The 22515-nt window shown below is 41.0% G+C and overlaps 2 protein-coding genes and 1 long non-coding RNA gene across 6 annotated transcripts in view; 1 reads left to right on the plus strand and 2 right to left on the minus strand.

Annotated features, from left to right (window-relative positions):
• Positions 1 to 18183, minus strand: part of LOC118929465 (uncharacterized) — a 54814-nt gene extending 36631 nt beyond the window's left edge. Inside the window, exons 1-2 of the long non-coding RNA XR_005031581.2 lie at positions 18023 to 18183; positions 9771 to 9854 (exon numbers count right to left, since the gene is read on the minus strand). This is a non-coding gene — a long non-coding RNA (uncharacterized LOC118929465). The remainder of the gene's footprint in view (positions 1 to 9770; positions 9855 to 18022) is intronic.
• Positions 18184 to 20646: 2463 nt separating this feature from the next.
• On the minus strand, positions 20647 to 22065 carry NAP1L3 (nucleosome assembly protein 1 like 3). Its single transcript, XM_036919614.2, is given in 4 exon segments — positions 20647 to 21278; positions 21281 to 21480; positions 21482 to 21687; positions 21689 to 22065. Coding segments are annotated over 4 exon segments (1407 nt in total). The 5' UTR covers positions 22058 to 22065.
• The window catches only part of FAM133A (family with sequence similarity 133 member A), a 55373-nt gene continuing 54649 nt past the window's right edge, over positions 21792 to 22515 (plus strand). For 2 of the 4 annotated variants that reach the window (XM_036919623.2, XM_036919622.2), the window contains exon 1: positions 21792 to 21876. The gene's annotated coding sequence lies outside the window, so the exon portion shown is untranslated. Of the gene's footprint in view, positions 21877 to 22231; positions 22343 to 22515 lie in introns of those variants that run through there. The other 2 variants (XM_036919618.2, XM_036919615.2) reach the window with 1 other exon arrangement.

Below are 22515 nucleotides of genomic sequence, written 5' to 3' on the forward strand. Positions count from 1 at the left end.
TATTTCTTTCGGTTTGAGGTGGGTCTCTTGTAAGCAGCATATAGATGGGTCTTGCTTTTTTATCCATTCTATTACTCTGTGTCTTTTGATTGGTGCATTCAGTCCATTTACATTTAGGGTGATTATTGAAAGATATGTACTTATTGCCATTGCAAACTTTAGATTCATGCTTACCAAAGGTTCAAGGGTAGCTTATTTACTAACTGTCTAATGTAACTTGCTTATTAAGCTATTATAAACACAGTCTTATGATTCTATATTTCTCTCCCTTTTTATTCCTCCTCCTCCATTCTTTATATATTAGGTGTTTTATTCTGTACTCTTTTGTGTTTCCACTGCTTTTGTGAGTAGTTGATTTTATTTTTTGCCTTATTAGTATTTGCTTGGTCTGCTTTATTTCCTGTGATTTTATTTTCTCTGGTGACATCTATTTAGCCTTAGGAGTGCTTCCATCTTTAACACTCCGTTTAAAATATCCTGTAGAGGTTGTTTGTGGGAGGCAAATTCCCTCAACTTTTCCTTGTCTGGGAATTGTTTAATCCCTCCTTCATATTTAAATGATAATCATGCTGGATACAGTATTCTTGGTTCAAGGCCCTTCTGTTTCATTGCATTAAATATATCATGCCATTCTCTTCTGACCTGTAAGGTTTCTGTTGAGAAGTCTGATGATAGCCTGATGGGTTTTCCTTTGTAGGTGACCTTTTTTTCTCTTTCTCTGGCTACCTTTAATACTCTGTCCTTGTCCTTGATCTTTGCCATTTTAATTATTATGTGTCTTGGTGTTGTCCTCCTTGGGTCCCTTGTTTTGGGAGTTCTATGGCTTCCATGTTCTGAGAGACTATTTCCTTCCCAGTTTAGGGAAGTTTTCAGCAATTATTTCTTAAAAGACGCTTTCTATCCCTTTTTCTCTCTCTTCTTCTTCTGGTACCCCTATAAGGCTAATATTGTTCCGTTTGGCTTGGTCACACAGTTCTGTTAATATTCTTTCATTCCTGGAGATCCTTTTATCTCTTTCTGCCTCAGCCTCTCTGTGTTCCTGTTCTCTGATCTCTATTCCATTAACAGCCTCTTGCACCTCATCCAGTCTGCTCATAAGTCCTTCCAGAGATTATTTTATTTCTGTATTCTCCCTCCCAACTTGATCCTTTAGCTCTTGCATATTTCTCTGCAGGTCCATCAGCATGGTTATGACCTTTATTTTGAATTCTTTTCCAGGAAGATTGGTTAAATCTATCTCCCCAGGCTCCCTCTAGGGGGTTTTCTGTGTAATTCTGAATTGGATCAAATTTTCTGCCTTTTCATGGCAATAGAGGTAGTTGTAGGCAGTTGGAGCATGTGTACGCTGGGAGAACAATGTCTCTTCCTGCACCTTGCCCTTCTCCGCTGCCTGTGCTGGTTACCAGCACACAGGGAGCAGTTTCCGGTTTTATTTCCTGAGCCACCGCAGTCTGGGCAGGCATCGGGGCAACACAGTGGCCCGTGGAGAGAAACAGGCATGCTGGGTGTGCTCTCCTGCAGTAACAGTGACTCTTTGTGCCCTTTCCCGGCTTCCTCTTCTGTGCTGGGTTGCCACGTGCTGGAGGGGCCTCTGCTTCTGGCCTGGGTGGCTGCAGAGAGCATTCTGGGTGGCTGCTATAGGTGTGGCTGCACTCAGGCTGCTCCCCTGCTGTAGCGGGGCCGCACGGGAGGGGGAATGGATGGGAGGCTGTTTATCACCGTGAGGGGCTTCAGAGCTGCATTGCCTCCCAGGGGGATGAGGCCCCTGAAATTCCCCAGGATTCCCAACTGCTGGGCTGAGTGTGCCGGGACGCTTCTGTCCAGCTGTGGGGTCCCTGTCCCTTTGAGACTTTCAAAAAGCACTTGCTTTTCTTTTTTCCCAGGGGCGCCAGCTGCGGGGACCTGCTCACGTGTTTTACTGTTCCATTTCCCTAATATCCAGCACACCATGCACTGTGTGTCTGTGCTCCCATTGTGGATGACTAGGGCTGGGTATTTAGCAGTCCTGATATCTCACTCCCTCCCTGCTCCAACTCCTCTCCTCCCATAGGTGGGCTGGGGTTGGGGGAGCTCTCTGGTCCCGCCTGGCCATGGCTTCTATCTTACCCCCTTCGTGAGTTGCTGAGTTCTCGCAGATGTAGATGTAGCCTGACCATTGTACTGTATCTTCTGATATCTCTTTTAGGAATAGTTGTATTTGTTGTATTTTCAAAAATATATATGGTTTTAGGAAGAGATTTCCACTGCCCTACTCATGCCACTGTCTTGGATCCTCTCCTCCTAATACATTTTTGTGGATGAAAATTTGTTAACCTGCCCTGAACAATAAGACCTTGATTCAACTGTATTTTACACAAATACTTTGTTTACTAAAAAAAATAGTGTTAGGACAATACAGTCTTAAGCCATATTTAGTATGAAATAGATATATCTGCATCAAAGAAACAACTAAATATTCTTTTTACATATAAATATTATGGTAATTAAGGTATGCCAATATCATTCATGATCTCTTGATTCTTAATGAAAATATCTTGAAGTGAACATCAAACTGGTTTAATACTTCAAACGTGTAGTTTAATACATAGTATTTGTTTTGTTGGTCTTGTAAGGTTACTTTTATCACTAATAATTATACTTGTGCAAATATTTTATAACACAAGCTAAACAAACCTAAACACTACATTTGAAATACCAAATTATTTCCAAAACACTTGTTCCAAAGATCAGTGAGGGATTTCCCTAACCTAGAGAAATTTTCTGATACTTTCCCACATGCAGCTTAGAGATTGTTTCTTTAAAATAGATTTAGTTGCAAAAAGTCAGGATTCATTCTCCTAAAGCCTCATCATCTATACAGATTTTTTAAAATAGCTATATTCCTTCTCTAGCTCTTCAGCCTAATTAAATACAGCTGTAGTCTTTGCACAAAGGAATTTCAAACAATAAATAGGCAACCTACTGACATGGTAGTTGTTCTATGAAAATCCAACTCCTCCCATTTTTAAAGTATACTACACTTGTTGAAATGCTTCCCTTGCTCCTTGAACCCAATCAAAAAAATAATGAAAAAAATTTAAAGCAGTATTTGTCCTGGTGCATTTTTTTATTCGTATTTCAATCCAAAGACTAAAGAACTCTATTAAAACTTGAACTACACCTAAATAAATGATATTTACTTATTCCCATAATACTTATTTTTTATTGGATTTAAAGGGACATTTTCCTTTAAAGTAAAGTATGCAGCTTTGTTAATACCAATTTCAGCTGATCTAACTTTATGACATTTTAACTGAAGTTGTAAATAGTGATGATAGTTTAATATTACAAGAAAGATTTTTACTTTATTCAAATTTTACTTATTTGGGGTGCAAAACACTTATTTTAAGCAGATGCCATCTGTTATGCAGTCATTGTCTTTCACCTCCTGTGTTGACTCAAACATCTGCAAGCAATTCTTAAAAATGAATTACCTGACTCTGGATAAAGTGAAGGCTCCTGTGGCCAGGATTCTCACCTGGCCCTGGTTGGCTAGCTCACTACACACATGTGGGAAATTCATTGTTATTGACTCTACACAAAAGAGTTTGCCCAGTGCTCTGGGTACAACATGGCAGCATGGTTGCAAGGCTGCATGAGAGGAGAGCAGAGGCTGGAGTGGTGGCAGCACTGACGACAGAGACTGAGACAGCTTCTGGGGTAGAGAGGCCCAGAGGCAGAGACTGGCTTGCTGAATGGAGACTCACTCTGAGTGGACGGGTGTGGATAAACTGAGAGTTCTTGTGGCCAGGATTCTTACCTGGCCATGGTTGACTAGCTCACTGCACACCTGTGGGCAATACATGGCTGTTGACTCTATAAAAAGAGCTCTGCCCAGTGCTCTGGGCACAACATGGTGGTAGGGCTGCAAGGCTGAAGGAGAGCAGAGCAGAGGCTGGAGTGGTGGCAGCACTGAGGACAGAGGCCCAGAGGACGACTGTGCAGGATGACTGTGCAGAGAGGCCCGGAGGACGGCTGTGCGGGACGACTGTGCAGAGAGGCCCAGAGGACGGCTGTGCGGGACGACTGTGCAGAAAAGCCCAGAGGACAGCTGTGTGGGACAACTGTGCAGAGAGGCTCAGAGGACAGCTGTGCGGGATGGCTGTGTGGACAGAGGGGCCCAGAGGCAGAGACTGGCTTGCTGCATGCAGATTCGCTCTGAGTGAATGGGATTTTAGTGACTGACCAGCCACCTGGAAATAAACTTGGGTATAACCCTTTCACCCCAAGAACGTTTTGCTGTCATTTTCTTTGTTCACACTGAATCCATAGCTAACTTGCCCGGGGCTGAAATCTACTGGCAAGACAATTGGCAAAAGTCGGCAGGGTTCACTGTTGACCAAGGAAAAAGACAGGCTGCCCTTATGGGAGGGGTACTTCAGCGGGCTGCCCCTGTGAATGAGGTGACAATGGATTGTCCACCAATGGGTATATGGTCTGAGATGGCTTGCCTCCTAGAGGACTGGGCCCCACCCCAGGACTGGAGGCAAGTAGAGGTGACACCTGAGGCTGTAGGGGTGGACTTTGGTATGATAAGTAGATCCTTTGAGAAGCAGAGTGCCTGTGAGGCAGCAGGGACTGTGGGTTGGCTGCTTCTCACAGTATGAAAAAAGTCTACAGAGGAGACCCAAAGAATGGCGGCATGAGAACACAAGCTGCAAACTTCTCTGGATTCCCTGAGGAAGGAGATGGCATTGATGGGAGAGGAAGCGGCACAAGAGCGCTGGCAGCAAGGTGCCATTCGAGATGAGACACAGCGCTGCCAGGTGTTCTGAAGGAGGAAGAGGCCATCAGGGAAAAAGACGAACCCCTGAAAGAAGCACAGGCAGAGGTGGCACGAGAACGTCAGCAGCGAAACATTGAGGTGATGGTAAGAGAGCTGCTGAAGACTGAGCTGGCACTGTTGCGAGGCACTGTAGCAGAGGAGGCACTTGGGGTAGTGGAGAGAAAGGTGCCATCAGCCCCAAAAATGGAGGAGCGGGAGAAGGATGAAGGGATGGTGCCAGAGGCACTGGCCCCTCCTTTATTGAAAGCATGCCCAGTGGTTGTAAAGAAAATAAAGACCCAGCAGCTGAAAGTTCCCCAAGGAGAGGAGCAGCCCCCTCCCCGGGTCGTGGAGCACTCTATGGTCCGCCCCTATACTCAGGCTGAGCCGGTAGCTGTGGGACTTAGGGGTGGATGGAATTGTTCTGTCGGGATCAGAGATGGGAAAGCTGTCTTCCCTGACAGTGCACCTGCCTTGAGGCAGTGATTACAAAATGTGAGGTGACACATACAGTAGCTGAAGCAACGAGAACCCAGAAAGAAATAAGACCTATTTCACACAGGAGGAATTTGAGGGGCCTTGTGAGGTTACGAGGACCCAGATGCGGGTTGATTTGATAGGGGCAGGAGTAGATGGAAGGAAATTAGATGGGAAGCCAAATAGGATCTTACTGCAGCAACGGCAACAACTGAAACCAGAGCAGCAGTTCCAGCCATTAAGACCAAAGAGGCAGAGGTCAGACACAGAGCCACGAGTCTGGCCTGTGTGTCTGCAAGACTTTTTTGCTGGAGAGGCTGGAGAACAAGTTTCAAGCTTCCTTGCACAGGGACCATTGCAGAGGACTAAAGGCACATAGATTGAGAGGAGAGAATCCTGGAGGGGTGGAGTGTGGATAAAATGAGAGTTTCTGTGGACAGGATTCTCACCTGGCCATGGTTGACTAGCTCACTGCACACCTGTAGGCAATACATGGCTGTTGACTCTATATAAATTGCTCCACCCAGTGCTCTGGCCATGACAGGGTGGTAGGGCTGCAAGAGAGTAGTGCAGAGGCTGGAGTGTTGGCAGCGCCAAGGACAGAGGCCCAGAGGACGGCTGTACAGACGACTGTGCATACAGGCCCGGAGGATGGCTGTGCAGGACGACTGTGCAGAGAGGCCCAGAGGACAGCTGTGCGATGGCTGTGCGGACAGAGGGGCCCAGAGGACAGCTGTAAGGACAGAGGGGCCCAGAGGCAGAGATCAGCTTGCTGCAGGCGGACTCGCTCTGAGTGAACAGGATTTTAGTGACTGACCTGACACATGGAAATAAAGTTGGGTGTAACCATTTCACCCCAAGAATGTTTTGCTGTTAATTTCTTTGGTCACACTGAATCCATAGCAAACTTGCCCAGGGCTAAAACCCATTGGCAAGACAATGGGATTCTAGTGATTGAACTGCCACCGTGAGAATAAAGTTGGGTATAATGCTTTCACCCCAAGAAAGTTCTACTGTCATTTCTTTGGTCTCACTGAATCCATAGTGAACTTGCCCAGGGCTGAAACCCACTGGCAAGACAATGACCAAAGGAACATTTTTTGGAACCTTGGCAAAAAAAAAATCACTGACCTGTCTTCTATATCCCCTGCATAGGGAAAATGAAAGTCCCTATGGCCAGGATCCTCACCTGACCCTAAACTACTTGATGATGTAATTGGCCTACTGCATAGGCTAATGCTTCCACACTTAAATGAGATACTGTTTGTCAAACAATGGAGCCTTACAAGGAATGGGTAGTTGGCAATGAGCCATTATTTTTGGTGTTATTATATAGAGTGCTCTGCCCAGTGCTCTGCTCAGAGGCAGAGGAGATGGGCTTGCTGCATGCACACTGCACAGAGCCAGACGTGATTCCAGCACTTGATCTGCCACCACTAGAATAAAGCTTGGTATAAACCCTTTTATCCCTAATGTTCTGTTGCTGTTATTCAGTCTCACCGAATCCAGAGGAGTGAACTTGCCTGGGGGCAATCCCCCTCAAGGAAGACACCCTGTTAATACCCTGGCCAAAACTAGAAAAGGTTATGTGGAAAGCATTCCACACTGAAAATCAGTTTGTGAATTACTATCTAACATAGAAATGGTCATCTAGAGTCTCTTTTCAACATTACTAATACCAGACTTTTGGTCAGACAACAAACTCGGTAGAGTACTGGCTCTTTAAAGGAATGGGTAAAAAGTCAAAAAGACCTAAATGACGGAAAATGTAAGGATGATGCAGGCAGACAGGTGTTTACCAGGAATTGGTTCAGAGCTATTGATTTAGGGAGGAAAAATGGAAGACCAAACAGCAATAGTTACATGTAATCCACGAAAGAAAGAATCTTTTTTCCTTGAAGACAGACAGACCTCAATGAGTTAATACCAATTTTAACATATTTAATATTACATTTTACCTGAAATTCCAACTAAATCTCATTTATCCTAATTATAGCCATAACAACAATTATTATTTGAATGGTTTCTCCACATCAAAAACTATGCTAAGTGTTTGACAAACAATATCTCATTTAAGCCTTACAATAGTTCTCTGAAGTAGGCAGGTAATAGCCCCATTTTTATAGATATGAAAAACGAGGATTAAAGGGTTAAGCAAATTGCATGTCACACAGCCAGTAAGTGATAAAAGTGGGAGCCAATACTAAGCCTATTAGACTTCAAATTTGTGCTTTCATCCTCTACAATACCCAATTTCTGTGAATGTCCCTTTGGATTTTTCTCAAGGATGCTGAGGAGTAAATTACTTTTTCAGCTTCTTTTCACTTCTTACACATCTTTATATTGATATAAAGGTAATTGCTACAGGAAAAGAAGGAATAATAAAACCAAGTTGGAAAGGTAAAAGAAATCTTTAATAGTAATAGATAACCCTGCATTTAACTGAAATATAAATTTACTAAGCCAGTTCTCATAACACCCCAATGTATGATGGATATGAAACAGAGGCTGACACTCAGTGTTCTCATTAAGCTATACACCTTGGCAAAGTTACTGGGACATGAGCTACAAGTGGATTCAGGGGACATCACTGCTAGACTAAGATGGAATTCTTAGTTTTCCTCTACAGATGGACAACTTCTTTGCCTCTAGGTTGTACTTCTTTCTTTTCTGCTGCTTCCCCTGGGTCCTATTTGTCCTGAGTATAGACAAGAAAGGTGTTTTTCTAGGTGGTATAGCATGGTAGAGAAGTAGTATAGAGCAGTTAAAAACATGGAGTTGAGCCAGACTGCCAAGTTTAAAGCCTGGCTTTATCACTTAGCAGTCTTGTGAGCTTGAACAAATTGCTTAATCTCTCTGTACCTCAGTTTCCCCATTTGTTAAATAGAGATCATTGTACCTACCTAGTTGTAAGGACTATATGAATAATTTGTTTACTGCTGATGTACAGCAAGCATTGCATAACCATTTTCTACTGATACTATTAAACTTTCAGATTTTAGGAAGAAGGACCTTGTAATTCCTTCTTTTCTCCCTATGGGAGGTTCTGGCCACTGGCAGTCCTGTTTCCTGGCCACCTGGCTTCACTCTTCTATAGAATAGTCACAGATCAATGATTCACACACTGGAATACTAGTCAGCAATAAACATAAAAAACTGTTGATACACATACAACTTGGATGAATCTGAAGGTTATTTTGCTGAGGGAAAACAGACCAATCTTAAAACATTACATATGGTATAATTCCGTTTATATAACCACCTGTGTAATTTTTTTATTTCAAGACTAAGAAAAAATTAATGGTTGCTAGAAGTTAGGGGCAGGAGAGAGGTTAGTAAGAGGCAGTTAATTTGTAGTAAAGGAACAGTTCTAAATCTTGATTATAGTGGTAGTTCCATAAATCTATGCACGTGGTGAAACTGTAGAGAAACACACACACACACACACACACACACACATAGGAATGCATGTAAAATCTGGTAAAATCTGTAGATTGAGGTCTGTAGAATGTACCAATGTTAATTTCCTGGTTTGGGTATGGTACTATAGTCATATAAGGTATTAGCATTAAGAATAGCTGGGTGAAGGATACACAGGACCTTTCTGTACTATTTTTGAAATTTTCTTTGAGTTTTTAATTGTTTCAATACCAAAAGTTTTTGAAAATGTTGATTAAGGATGCTTTTGCCAATAGATAAAGCTAGGCTAGTTTACCTAGTTGGCCAAAAGCAAATTCATTAAACTAGTATCTCAGAACATTAGTTATGAGGGTTGTTAATAGATGTCTTACAGAAACTTTTTGGAGATCAGTACATTTAGAGAACACCACTTAGTTCCCTCTTGGAGATTACCCTCTACATTGTCCAGTGATTCTCAATCATGCCTGTGCATCAGAACCATCCGAATAAAATGTAAAGGCAGAAATGATGTTCAACTCAGAGAAAGAGCTTCAATCCCAAGCCATACTCTGAAAAGAATATCTTCCAGTCACAATGAAATCTGAACCAAACAAATGCAGGACTCTTTGCCAGTGTTGGCTTTCACAGGTCTTAGCTGTACAGATTCCCATAAGTGTTCAAGCCCTGAACATTTGATTTAGGTCTGTGGCAGATGGTGAAAGCAGCAAGAAATGACCCCTTAGGGAAATAGCTCCATAACAGAATAAAAGGGAGTGAAGTGAAGGAGAAAACATACCAACATATCATCCTCATTTCCTGAGAGCCTCTGGAGATTGCTTCAGTATGAGGAGAGAGACAAGCAACAAGTAACTCTACAGATACTGGCGAGCTGGCTGAGTAGAAATAAACTACAAGATCACCACACAACACCTCTAATTTAAGGCACTTCACCGAGTTATGATGACCTACTATTTATTCTAAAACTAGCAATGGTGATGGATCAGGAAGGAGACAACACCATAAACTGAGAAGAGAAATGGCCTCCAGCAGAAGAGGTAACTATTTGGAGAAAGAATGATAAGAGACAAACCTGAATTGAAGCTTCCAGAGAAATGCTCAAGTTCATTTCCTCCCACCTCTTTACACACACTTCAAACAGGTGCCCCATTCAAAGCTGAAAAAAAAGACAATGCCTAAGCATCGATGATTTAAAAACAAGAAGCAAAACAGCATAAGCAAAGGGAAAACTAAAGAGGAAACTGATGAACAAGTTCTGAATATTTTTGAGAAGTCTGGTTTAAAAGTAAACTTAAAAATTCTACTTAAGGGTGTACTTTAAAAAACTTGATTAAGTGGAACAACACATCTTGGGCTTGGATAAGATGACTGCATAATATGAAACTCCTGATTCTCTGTAAATGACTCTATACACTGAAAATAAACCCACATCAAAATACGGATAAACTTTGGGAGGGAGCCTGAAAAAGAAGTGATACTGAAAGTCATCTGGAAAAAAAGGTGAAAGTATCCAAAAAAATCTTAAAAACAAGTTTTATAAGGAACTCTTCTTGCCAGATACTAAAGCATATATGAAAAATTTCTGTTTTAAAAGATTTATACCAGCACAAGAGAAACACTTTGAACGCTTTTACATTTTCTCATATAAAATGCATCTGTGAAAAATCTGTCTTACAAGATCTATACTGGCACAAGAATAACGCTTTTGAACCAGAAATAGGCCCAAACACTTAAGGGAATGGATTATATAATAAAGGTCACAGTTAATTCCATTGGATATCCAATATTCAATAAATGTTTAAACAACTGTTTATGTTGAGAAAAAAAGTGGAATAACTCGGCGAAGCAGCCCGGAAGTGGGCGTGCGAGCCGGCAGTGGCGGCGGCCGAGCAGCCAGAGAGCAGCCGTGCACCCAGCAGCTGCCCAGAATCTCCTCCCAGTGCACAGCCACCTGGGCCAGAACCAAAGGTCACCGCCAGCATGCACCTGGCCAGTGCAGGCAGAGGAGTGACGCTCTCTCAAGAGAGCACACCCGGCTCACCTGTCACACCCCACAGGGCGCTGGGCTACCCTGATGGCGACCCTACCCATGGCAGCTTAGGGAATTAATCCGGAGGCTGCTCCAGGAGTGCGGGTAACTGACACAGGCAGTGGAGAATGGCAAGGCAACTAGCAAAACAGAAAAGGACTTTGTTCTCCCAGATGACACACGCGCTACCTGACTACAGCTACCTCTATCGTCATGAAAAGGCAGAAGAATTTGGTGCAGTTACAACTACCCAGACAAACCCTGAGAGAGGGCCTAGGGAAATAGATTTAACCAATCTTCCTGAAAAAGAATTCAAAATAAAGGTCATAACCATGCTGATGGACCAGCAGAGACATATGAAAGAGATAAAGGAGCAAGTTGGGAGGGAGAATACAGAAATAAAACAATCTCTAGAAGGACTTAACAGCAGACTGGATGAGGTGCAAGAGGCCATTAATGGAATAGAAATCAGAGGACAGGAATACAGAGAAGCTGAGGCAGAGAGAGATAAAAGGATCTCCAGGAATGAAAGAATATTAAGAGAACTGTGTGACCAATCCAAATGGAACAATATTCACATTATAGGAGTACCAGAAGAAGAAGATGAGAGAGAAAAAGGGACAGAAAGTGTCTTTGAAGAAATAATTGCTGAAAACTTCTGCAAACTGGGGGAGGAAATAGTCTTTCAGACCATGGAGGCCCACAGTACTCCCAACACAAGGGACCCAAGGAGGACAACAACAAGACATATAATAATTAAAATGGCAAAGATCAAGGACAAGGAAAGAGTATTAAAGGCAGCCAGAGAGAGAAAAAAGATCACCTACAAAGGAAAACCCATCAGGCTATCATCAGACTTCTCAACAGAAACCTTACAGGCCAGAAGAAAATGGCAGGATATATTTAATGCAATGAAACAGAAGGGCCTTGAACCAAGAATACTGTATCCAGAAAGATTATCATTTAAATATAAAGGGGGAATTACACAATTCCCAGACAAACAAAAGTTGAGGGAATTTGCCTCCCACAAAGAACCTCTACAGGATATTTTAAAGAGAGTGCTCCAGATGGAATCACTCCTAAGGCTAAATAAATGTCACCAGAGAAAATAAAATGACCAAAGAATGCAGACCAACCAAATACTACCTAAAGGCAAAAAATAAAATCAACTATGCAAAAAAGCAGTCAAAGGAAACACAAAAGAACACAAATAAAACACCTAATATATAAAGAATGGAGGAGGAGGAATAAGAAGGGACAGAAATAAAGAATCATCCAACTGTGTTTATAATAGCTTCATAAGAGAGTTAAGTTAAACAGCTAGATAGTAAAGAAGCTACCGCTGAACTTTTGGTAAACACGAATATAAAGTCTGCAATGGCAATAAGTACATATCTTCAATAATCACCCTAAATGTAAATGGACTGAATGCACCAATCAAAAGACACAGAATAATAGAATGGATAAAAAAGCAAGACCCATCTATATGCTGCTTAAAAGAGACGCACCTCAAACCCAAAGACATACACAGACTAAAAGTCAGGGGATGGAAAAAGATACTTCATGCAAACAATTGGGAGACAAAAGCAGGTGTTGCAGTACTTGTATCAGACAAAATAGACTTCAAAACAGAGAAAGTAACAAGAGATAAAGAAGGATATTACATAATGATAAAGGGGTCAGTCCAAAAAGAGGATATAACCACTGTAAATATATATGCACCCAATACAGGAGCACCAACATATGTGAAATAAATACAGAATTAAAGGACGAAATAGAATGCAGTGTATTCATTCTAGGAGACTTCAACACAGCACTCACTACATAGGACAGATCCACCAGACAGAAAATAAGTAAGGACACAGAGGCACTGAACAAAATACTAGAACAGACGGTCTTAACAGACATCTACAGAACTCTACAACCAAAAGCAGCAGGATACACATTCTTCTCAAGTGCACATGGAACATTCTCCAGAATAGACCACATACTAGGCCACAAAAAGAGCCTCAGTAAATTCCAAAAGATTGAAATCCTACCAACCAACCTCTCAGACCACAAAGGCATAAAACTAGAAATAAACTGTACAAAGAAAACAAAAAGGCTCACAAACACATGGAGGCTTATCAACATGCTCCTAAATAATCAATGGATCAATGACCAAATTAAAACAGAGATCAAGCAATATATGGAGACAAAGGACAATGACAGCATAAAGCCCCAACTTCTACAGGACGCAGCGAAGGCAGTCCTAAAAGGAAAGTATATAGCAATCCAGGCCTATTTAAGGAAACACGAACAATCCCAAAGGAATAGTGTAAAGTCACAATTATTGAAAGTGGAAAAAGAAGAACAAATGAGACACAAAGTCAGCAAAAGGAGGGACATAATAAAGATTAGAGAAGAAATAAATAAAATTGAGAAGAATAAAACAATAGAAAAAATCAATGAAACCAAGAGCTGGTTCTTTAAAAAAATTAACAAAATAGATAAGCCCCTACCCAGACTTATTAAGAGAAAAACAGAATCTACGCACATCAACAGAATCAGAAATGAGAAAGGAAAAATCACAACGGACCGCACAGAATTACAAGAATTGTTACAGAATACTATGAGAACCTATATGCTAACAAGCTGGAAAACCAAGAGGAAATGGACAACTTCCTAGAAAAATACCACCTTCGAAGACTGACCAAGGAAGAAACAAAACATCTAAACAGACCAATTACCAGCAATGAAATTGAAGAGTTAACCAAAAAACTACCCAAGAGCAAAACCCCCGAGCCAAATGGATTTACCACGGAATTCTATCAGACATACAGAGAAGACATAATACCCATTCTCCTTAAAGTTTTCCAAAAAATAGAAGAGGAGGGAATACTTCCAAACTCATTCTATGAAACCAACATCACTCTTAATACCAAAACCAGACAAAGACACCACCAAAAATGGAAATTACAGACCTATATCCCTGATGAACATAGATGCAAAACTACTCAACAAAATATTAACAAAACGAATTAAAAATACATCAAGAGGATCATACACTGTGCCCAAGTGGGATTCATCTCAGGGATGCAAGGATGGTACAACATTCGAAAATCTATCAACATCATCCACCACATCAACAAAAAGAAGGACAAAAACCACATGATCATTCCCATAGGTGCTGAAAAAGCATTCGAGAAAATTTAACATCCATTCATGATAAAAACTCTCAACAAAATGGGTATAGAGGGCAAGTACCTCAACATAATAAAGGCCATATACGACAAACCCAGAGACAACATCATACTTAACAGCGAGAATCTGAAAGCTTATCCTCTAAAATCAGGAACAAGAAAGGGATGCCCACTCTCCCCACTGCTATTCAGCATAGTACTGGAGGTTCTAACCATGGCAATCAGACAAAACAAAGAAGTAGAAAGCATCCAGATTGGTAAAGAAGAAGTCAAATTGTCACTATTTGCAGATGACATGATATTGTACACAAAAACCCCTAAAGACTCTACTCCAAAATTACCACGACAAATATCTGAATTCAACAAAGTTGCAGGATACAAAATTAATACACAGAAATCTGTTGCTGTCCCATACACTAATGGTGAACTAGCAGAAAGAGAAATCAGGAAAACAATTCCATTCACAATTGCATCAAAAAGAATAAAATACCTAGGAATAAACCTAACCATGGAATTGAAAGACCTATACCCTGAAAACTACAAGACACTCTTAAGAGAAATTAAAGAGGACACTAACAAATGGAAGCTCAACCCATGCTCTTGTCTAGGAAGAATTAATATTGTCAAAATGGCCATCCTGCCCAAAGCAATATACAGATTCTATGCAATCCTTATCAAATTACCAACAGCATTCTTCAACGAACTGGAACAAATAGTTTTAAAATTCATATGGAACGACAAAAGACCCCGAATAGCCAAAGCAATCTTGAGAAGGAAGAATAATGCAATTGGCATCTCACTTCCCAACTTCAAGCTCTACTACAAAGCCACAGTAATCAAGACAGTTTGGTACTGGCACAAGAACAGAGCCACAGACCAGTGGAACAGAACAGAGAGTCCAGATATTAATCTAAACATATACGGTCAATTAATATATGATAAAGGAGACATGGACACACAAAGGAGAAATGACAGCCTCTTCAACACCTGGTATTTGCAAAACTGGACAGCTACATGTGAGAGAATGAAACTGGATCATTGTCTAAACCCATACACAAAAGTAAATTCAAAATGGATCAAAGACCTGAATGTAAGTCATGAAACCATAAAACTCTTAGAAAAAAACATAGGCAAAAATCTCTTGGACATAAACATGAGCGACTTCTTCAAGAACATATCTCCCCGAGCAAGGGAAACAAATGCAAAAATGAACAAGTGGGACTATATCAAGCTGAAAAGCTTCTGTACAGCAAAGGACACCACCAATAGAACAAAAAGGCATCCTACAGGATGGGATAATATATTCATAAATGACAGATCTGATAAAGGGTTGGCATCCAAAATATATAAAGAGCTCATGGACCTCAAAAAACAAAAAGCAAATAATCCAATAAAAAAATGGGCAGAGGAGCTTAACAGACAGTTCTCCAAAGAAGAAATTCAGATGGCCAACAGACACATGAAAAGATGCTCCACATTGCTAAGTCATCAGGGAAATACAATTTAAAATCACAATGAGATATCACCTTACACCAGTAACAATTGCCACAATCCAAAAGACAAACAACAACAAATGTTGGCGAGGTTGTGGAGAAAGGGGAACCCTCCTACACTGCTGGTGGGAATGTAAATTAGTTCAACCATTGTGGAAAGCAGTATGGAGGTTCCTCAAAAAACTCAAAATAGAAATACCATTTGACCCAGGAATTCCACTTCTAGGTATTTACCCTAAGAATGCAGCAGCTCAGTTTGAAAAAGACAGATGCACCCCTATGTTTATCGCAGCACTATTTACAATAGCCAAGAAATGGAAGCAACCTACGTGTCCATCAGTAGATGAATGGATAAAGATGTGGTACATACACACAATGAAATATTATTCAGCCATAAGAAGAAAACATATCCTACCATTTGCAACAACATGGATGGAGCTAGAGGGTATTATGCTCAGTGAAATAAGCCAAGCGGAGAAAGACAAGTACCAAATGATTTCACTCATATGTGGAGTATAAGAACAAAGAAAAAAGTAAAGGAACAAAACAGCAGTAGACTCACAGAACCCAAGAATGGACTAACAGTTACCAAAGGGAAAGGGACTGGGGAGGATGGGTGGGAAGGAAGGGATAAGAGGGGTGGGGGAAAGAAAGGGGGCATTACAATTAGCATGCATAATGTGGGGGGAGGCATAGGGAGGGCTGTGCAACACAGAGAAGACAAGTAGTGATTCTGTAGCATCTTACTACGCTGATGGACAGTGACTGTAATGGGGTTTGTTGGGGGTACTTGGTGATGGGGGAGTCTAGTAAACATAATGTTCCTCATGTAATTGTAGATTAATGATACCAAAGTTAAACAAATAAATAAATAAGATAAGAATTTTAGCCTTTGCAGACTATGCGACGAGAGCTGTTCTACTCTGCCATAGTAGTGCGAGAGCAGCCAGATAAACATGCAAATAAATGAGCCTGGCTGTAAAAAAAAAAAAAAAGTGGTATAACTACTTCGATCTGTACATCAAAATGATTCCAGAAAGATTAAACCTTTAAATGAAACTATAAGGAGTGTTTTAAGAAAACTAGGCAATTAAAAAAATTATCTTGGCATACAAAGGTCTTTCTAAGCCAAATACCCAAACTTCATAATGGGGAAAAAAAGATAAACGTGACTAGATTAACATTAAAACTCTTCTACAGAGAAAAACAAAAATAAAACTAAACAAAGTCAAAAGGGAAAATGTTTCAACATATATTTTTTCTTTATTTCAAAGACAGTGCTTCCAATTACTAATCAAGTAGAAAAAGATGCTCCTAATCTAAATGCCCATAAGAAGCTGATTAACAAAGTTGTATCCATTTAATATCTTAAAAAGAATGAAGTTTATATGCACTAATATAGAAAGGGTTCCAAAATAAATGAAAAGTGAAAGGGATAATAGTTATCATTTTAATAAAGGTAAAGATATTTCTTTTTCACATAAGTGTGGCTATCTTTGAACACAGAATTGTTTGAAACATTTTTTTACTTCTTAGTATATTTTCAAATTTTTCTATAATTAGTCTATTTTATAATCAGAAGAAGATATGATAAAATAATAAAGTGACAACTTTCGGTGAAGCATAGTGAAAAGAAAATGTCTTCAATCACTTTAGTTCCTGTAACTCAAGGGTAAAAGATGAGTAGCACACTTGCAAACACTTTTATTAGCACTACAGCTTCATTATGTTTATTTTTTCTTTATAAATCCCTGTTACCCAAAATTGAAAAACAATAGTTAACGATATTAATGTGTTCTTGAAAGTTCTTAACCCTATGCTACTTTATTCAAGTGATAAAATTTTGTAATGTACCACAGCATAAGAAGTTACATTTTTATAGCGCAATAATGAAGGCACACCTAACAATAATTGACGGATTTAAACCGTTTCTCCTTCTGAGCGGGAGACAAAACACACACTTGGGTTGGCTCTTTAAACACGTTTTCGTTCCCAAATAAATATTAGCTTCAGTGAAGAGTTCTGATAATTTTCCCTCTCTCAAATCTACACGACAAAAAGGCATTATAGGTTCATAATATATAGTAATGAACAAAGAGACACTTTAAAGAATTTGCTGTTTTCTCTTGGAGAAAAGTATACTTCTAAATGCTGTTTTATACTTACATTTTTTAATTTAAAAAATACACTCTACAAAAAAACACAAAAATCTGAAGTAACTTCGAAGTGCATTTAAGTTATTATTACTGCCGGCTGTCTAATACATATGCCGGGGGACACAAACCTCATCAAGGAAGAGTTCATACTTTTTTTTTCCCTGAGCCTGTAATGCCTTTTCAAATTTGGCTTCCATATTATCACATGGCCCCTGAAGCTTTTTGAGGGCAAGAACGCAGGTATCCCTAGACCCCAGCAGAAAGGGGCATTTTCATCATTTGACTGTGTTGTCGCTTTCTTCACTTTGCTGGACAGTTTCTTCCCATTACCTCTGCACCGGACCCTGCTGCTGCTGAGGAAAGCCCCTCGTTACCTGAGTCTGCCATGTTAAAGGAGAAGGGCAAACTTTTAGAGCGACTACCATGGACGCTCAGTGCCCAATTCAGGGTGGGAAAGAACTCACAGAGAAGGAGGTGGGGGCGACTGCAGCGCAGGAGATGACGACCTCCAAGATCGGGCTGAGAGCAGAGGAGGGGGACAGCTGGCCTTAACCTCGAATCACAGCAAAAGCAAACTGCACACCAAAACGAAGGGGCGCAACACCCGGTAAAGTCTCTTCTCACGCCCGCCCTCTGCCCGGAAGGAGTCGGCTCCTCCTTCTGGCATCATTCATTGGCTGAGCAAGTGTGATGGACAAACCTGCCTCCCAACGAATATGCCAGCCCGCCGGGTTTCCAGGCTCTGTACACCTCCTACTAGCCAAGGTGGTTGAAGCGCACAGTTCAGACCGCTTGTATTTCCACAATCCTAGCTTTCTGCAGCAGAAATCCTTGGCACCTGTCCCCGCCCCCCGCCCTAAGCCCCTCCCTCACCCCAGCCGCCCGTAAACTGAAAAGGTAAAAATACCAGTACGCTTTCTTTCCAATTAGCTTTTTACACCCACCGCCAACTTTGCATTCACCTTCTGATTTGAGCCAAGAACTTGAAGTAAAACCTAATTAAGAAACGGACTGGGAGAAAAATACGCCAATCTATACAGGGCACATCTTCCTGTAGTGTGCTTCTGCATCATTTTTACTTTCTACATTTCTGCTTCTATTTTGCAAGTATTCTATAGTGACATGTGTCCCTTTAATATTGGAAAATACCGAGCAGGAAAGGGCTAAATGCTTTGGTAAGTGTTCTAAGATGCAATAAGGACATTACATTCCATGTAGAAGTTTTAGGGACTCTGCTATCTGTGATGTCTGGCAAACAGTTATATATCTGATTTGGGAACCTGTGCGGCAGTTACACCATATTTATTATAGTCTTCCATTGGCCCTAACATATAAGTAAATCTAGTACCACACCCTTCCTTGAAGAAAGCAAAAGTCTCATAAATAAAGGCACTCTCAAAATTGCAGTGGAATTGCTAAAAGCAGTAATTTGTGTCCTGGTTTTGAATAAAGCATAACAATCTGAATATGCAAACATATGTGATTGGTTAAATGTAGTGTATCTTGGGTTGTAATATTTTTACATTTGTAGACATGAGAAGGGGACTATTAGTAAGCAGGGATAAAAGCAAGATACTAAAGTATATAGGGTGGGATTTGGGAAGACTGTTAAGTAATTTTATGCCAGGAGACACAGAAATACCCAAATCCTGTCTCCCTCCTGCCACAACTCTTTCCTGTAAGGTCTCAAAGGAAAATATTTATGCAGGTGGGGAAATGGCAAATGTGAAATATTTTTTTTATTTGCTGTGCGTGTGCCTTTGTGCCCAGTGTGCAGTTCTCTGGTAAACTGAGTTCAGGGGCCTTCTCCTCATACTAATTCCAAAGCCAAATCTCAGGATTTAATTACCCTGAAACCAGCTGCATGGTGCAGAAGAGGTGAGAAAATGATGTCACCTATAAGAAAAAACAAGCCACACTTGAGAGTGTGTCCTTCTCCCAAGTCAAGGTGGAGCGTTGCCCTGGGTCACTTTACCCATCCTGAGTCATTTACTCATCCTTCTCCTCAAAGTGAAAGTTTCTGGGTGAGGCACTTCTGCCCTCCTCTCCCCCTTCTTCCCCATCTTTATTCCTTCCTATCCTTTCAACTCCCCACCCTCTTCCCATTCACCTCCTGCCCTCTGTTCCCTTTCTGGGAAATATATCAGGATAATTGTTATATTTTTAAAATTTCCCTTTTCCTATAATCACATTTTTTATAATTAGGAGCAAATGCTAGATTTTTATAGCACAATACACTTTATTTGATACTTATTTTAGTTTGCAATATAAGAACATCAAAAAAAACAAATGATATAAAGTGATCATTTCCAGTGAAAGGCAAAACAGAACATATTACAAAGAAAATGTGGCTAGTAACTCTAGTTTACAATTACATAGTTTTAAGATGAGTAAACTTTTTTTTTAATACTGTCATATTAACACCTCAGTGGTAAACAATAACTTCATTATGATTAAATTTACAGACTACTATGTCACATAAACAAGCTCACAGCAGTTGTATCATATTTAGTCCTGATGGACATTCTTAAATGTATGGTAATCTTTTTTTACACAAATTTCACAATACAATGTTCTAGTTTGTATAAGTACTATATTATCTATAGCAAAGTAATGAAGGCACAGCCAGTGCAAGAAGATTTAAAACCTTAGTCTTCTGGGCTGGAAAAAAAGAAAAAAAACACTTGCCTTGGTACTTCAGGAACATTTTTTTTTCAAGCAAATATTTGTCTTAGTTAACAATTCTGACAGTTTTCACAACTATATTCTAATAGAAACATGACAAAAAGACTTCACAAAAATCAAAACTCTGCAGCACCAAACTAACATGCTTTAGATAACAGCAGTTTACATTTTTTGAAAAAAATAACACTACAACAGGCTAGACAGAATAAACTGATACTTAAGATGCTTTAAGACAATTTTTTAGACTACCAAGAAAATATGAAAACACAAGACTATAAGGAATACTAATGTTGAGGTTATAGGGCAGGGTTGTTGTTGTTGTTTTTTTCAAAGCTATATAAACCTGCTTCACTTCTGCTTAAAGTTTTAAGATTCTTGAAAATTTTTTCAGGCAGCCTTTTTTTTATTTTCGTTATTTCCTGTTTCCGTAATCTTTGCCATCATCATAGATACCATTGACTTCTCCTGTATAGTAATAGACTGACTTCAGGATGACGTTATCATGTAAAATTTGACCAATTTCAAAGTCCTCATCAAGGATAGCACCTTCTCGTGATTTCAGCTTTCCAATCTTAGGAATCTCAGGAGGGCTAAAGAATCTGAAGACTGATGCATTGGGAACCACTCTTGGCTGGATTTCAATGCCTCCAGTAGCAGTTGTGCAATGCTGAGTGGTTGTCATGGTGACATTCTTTCCTCTTCTCCAGTCTATTTTACAGCCTTTGCAATCTTGGATTTCCCATCCCCAAGAGAAGAAGGGATCATTGTGATCTGGTTTGGACTTTACTATGTATGTCTTGGTCAGCACCTCATTTCTGAAATATGGATTTGGTAGAAAATAAAATTCAAATGTGTAACTTACAGGCTGACCAGGTTTTGAGAACTTCAGGCTTACATCTGACAATAACTTCAGAATGGGCTCATCATATTTCTGAATCATGGGCCCAAGTTTGTCAACATTCTTTAAAACAGTCAGCCAATACTCAGGAATGCCTTTAGGATCTTCTTTCTTTGGCTTTCCCTTGCGAGCTCTTGATTCACTCTTTCTTTAGGCCTGACCTCAGGAACTCTTTTAGGAGCCTCTCTTACTGCAGGCCTTGTCTTAGCCTCTGTTACTTTAGACTGTTCTTTATCTTGTGCCTTTACCTGGGGGACTTCTTTAGGATCTTTTACTTCAGGCTTTTGCTCCATAAAATCTTTGGACTCGTCTTTTTCTTCAGACCTTGCCACAGGAATTTTCTTTAGGACCCTCATTTTCTTCAGTCTTTACCTCAAGTTTTTCTTTAGGGTCGTCTTCTTCCTCACCCTCTAAGGCAGGCATTTCCCTAGGGCTGTCTTCCTGCACCTCCTCATCACTGCTGAATACCTCATCCTCTGAATTCCATTCACATTCTTCTTCTGTCGGTTCATATTCGGCATTGATGATTTGAAAACGCCGATCATTCCAGAGGCTTATTGAGTTCAGCGTATTTTCTTTCGAGATCGTGAATTGCCTTTAAGAACAGGGCGTCTACCTTGTCACATTCATTTTGAATATTTCTGAGCGCCTGCACACGATTTCTAACTGCCTGAGGCAGCCGATCTACGAAATTTGTGCTCGAGGGAGCCCGCCGCGCCCTTCTGGAAGGCTCAGGTATCCTCTTCTTTCTATATAAGCGGCTGCGGCGGCTGCAACTGCTGCTGCAACTAGAGCTGCTGCTAGCGCTACTGCTGTCAAATTCTTCCCCAGAATCACTAGACGAGCTAGCCATCATCTCTTCAGCAACCCCCTGCGCGGCAGGTTCCGAGACCATGTTAAGGTCGGTTTCTGCCATTTTGCAAGCCTGCAAACCTTTTAAGGTGGAGGCTACCGCTGAGACCGCGAGCCCCCGAGATGGGCAAAAAATGACTCACGGATGCTTGAGTGGCTGCGGCGGAGGCCAGGACTGAGGAGCTGGCAGCGGCGAAGGCAGCAGCAGCGCGGGGCGGGGCGGGACTGGGCTGCGGCGATCGCACTGAGGTGGCAGCAGCAGTGGAGGCCTGGGCGACAGCAGCGGTGGCAAGGCCTCTCCCTGGTGCAGCTGCTGCAGACAGAGGCGTGTCGCACCGAAAGGCGCAGCGTAAGACCCCAAGATCTCTTCGCGGTTTAGATCGCGAGACCCCTCCCCTTGCAGTCAGACCAGCCGTAAATTTAGTTCCCAGTGTGCCTTTAGCTCGCACCTCATTTGCTGGGAAAGTTTGATTGACAATCCCTAAGCCAAATGAATGACCAAACGCACAGGCCGCCCTCCAG

This window comes from Manis pentadactyla, chromosome X (assembly GCF_030020395.1).
Source record: "Manis pentadactyla isolate mManPen7 chromosome X, mManPen7.hap1, whole genome shotgun sequence".
Taxonomy (NCBI): Eukaryota; Metazoa; Chordata; class Mammalia; order Pholidota; family Manidae; genus Manis; species Manis pentadactyla.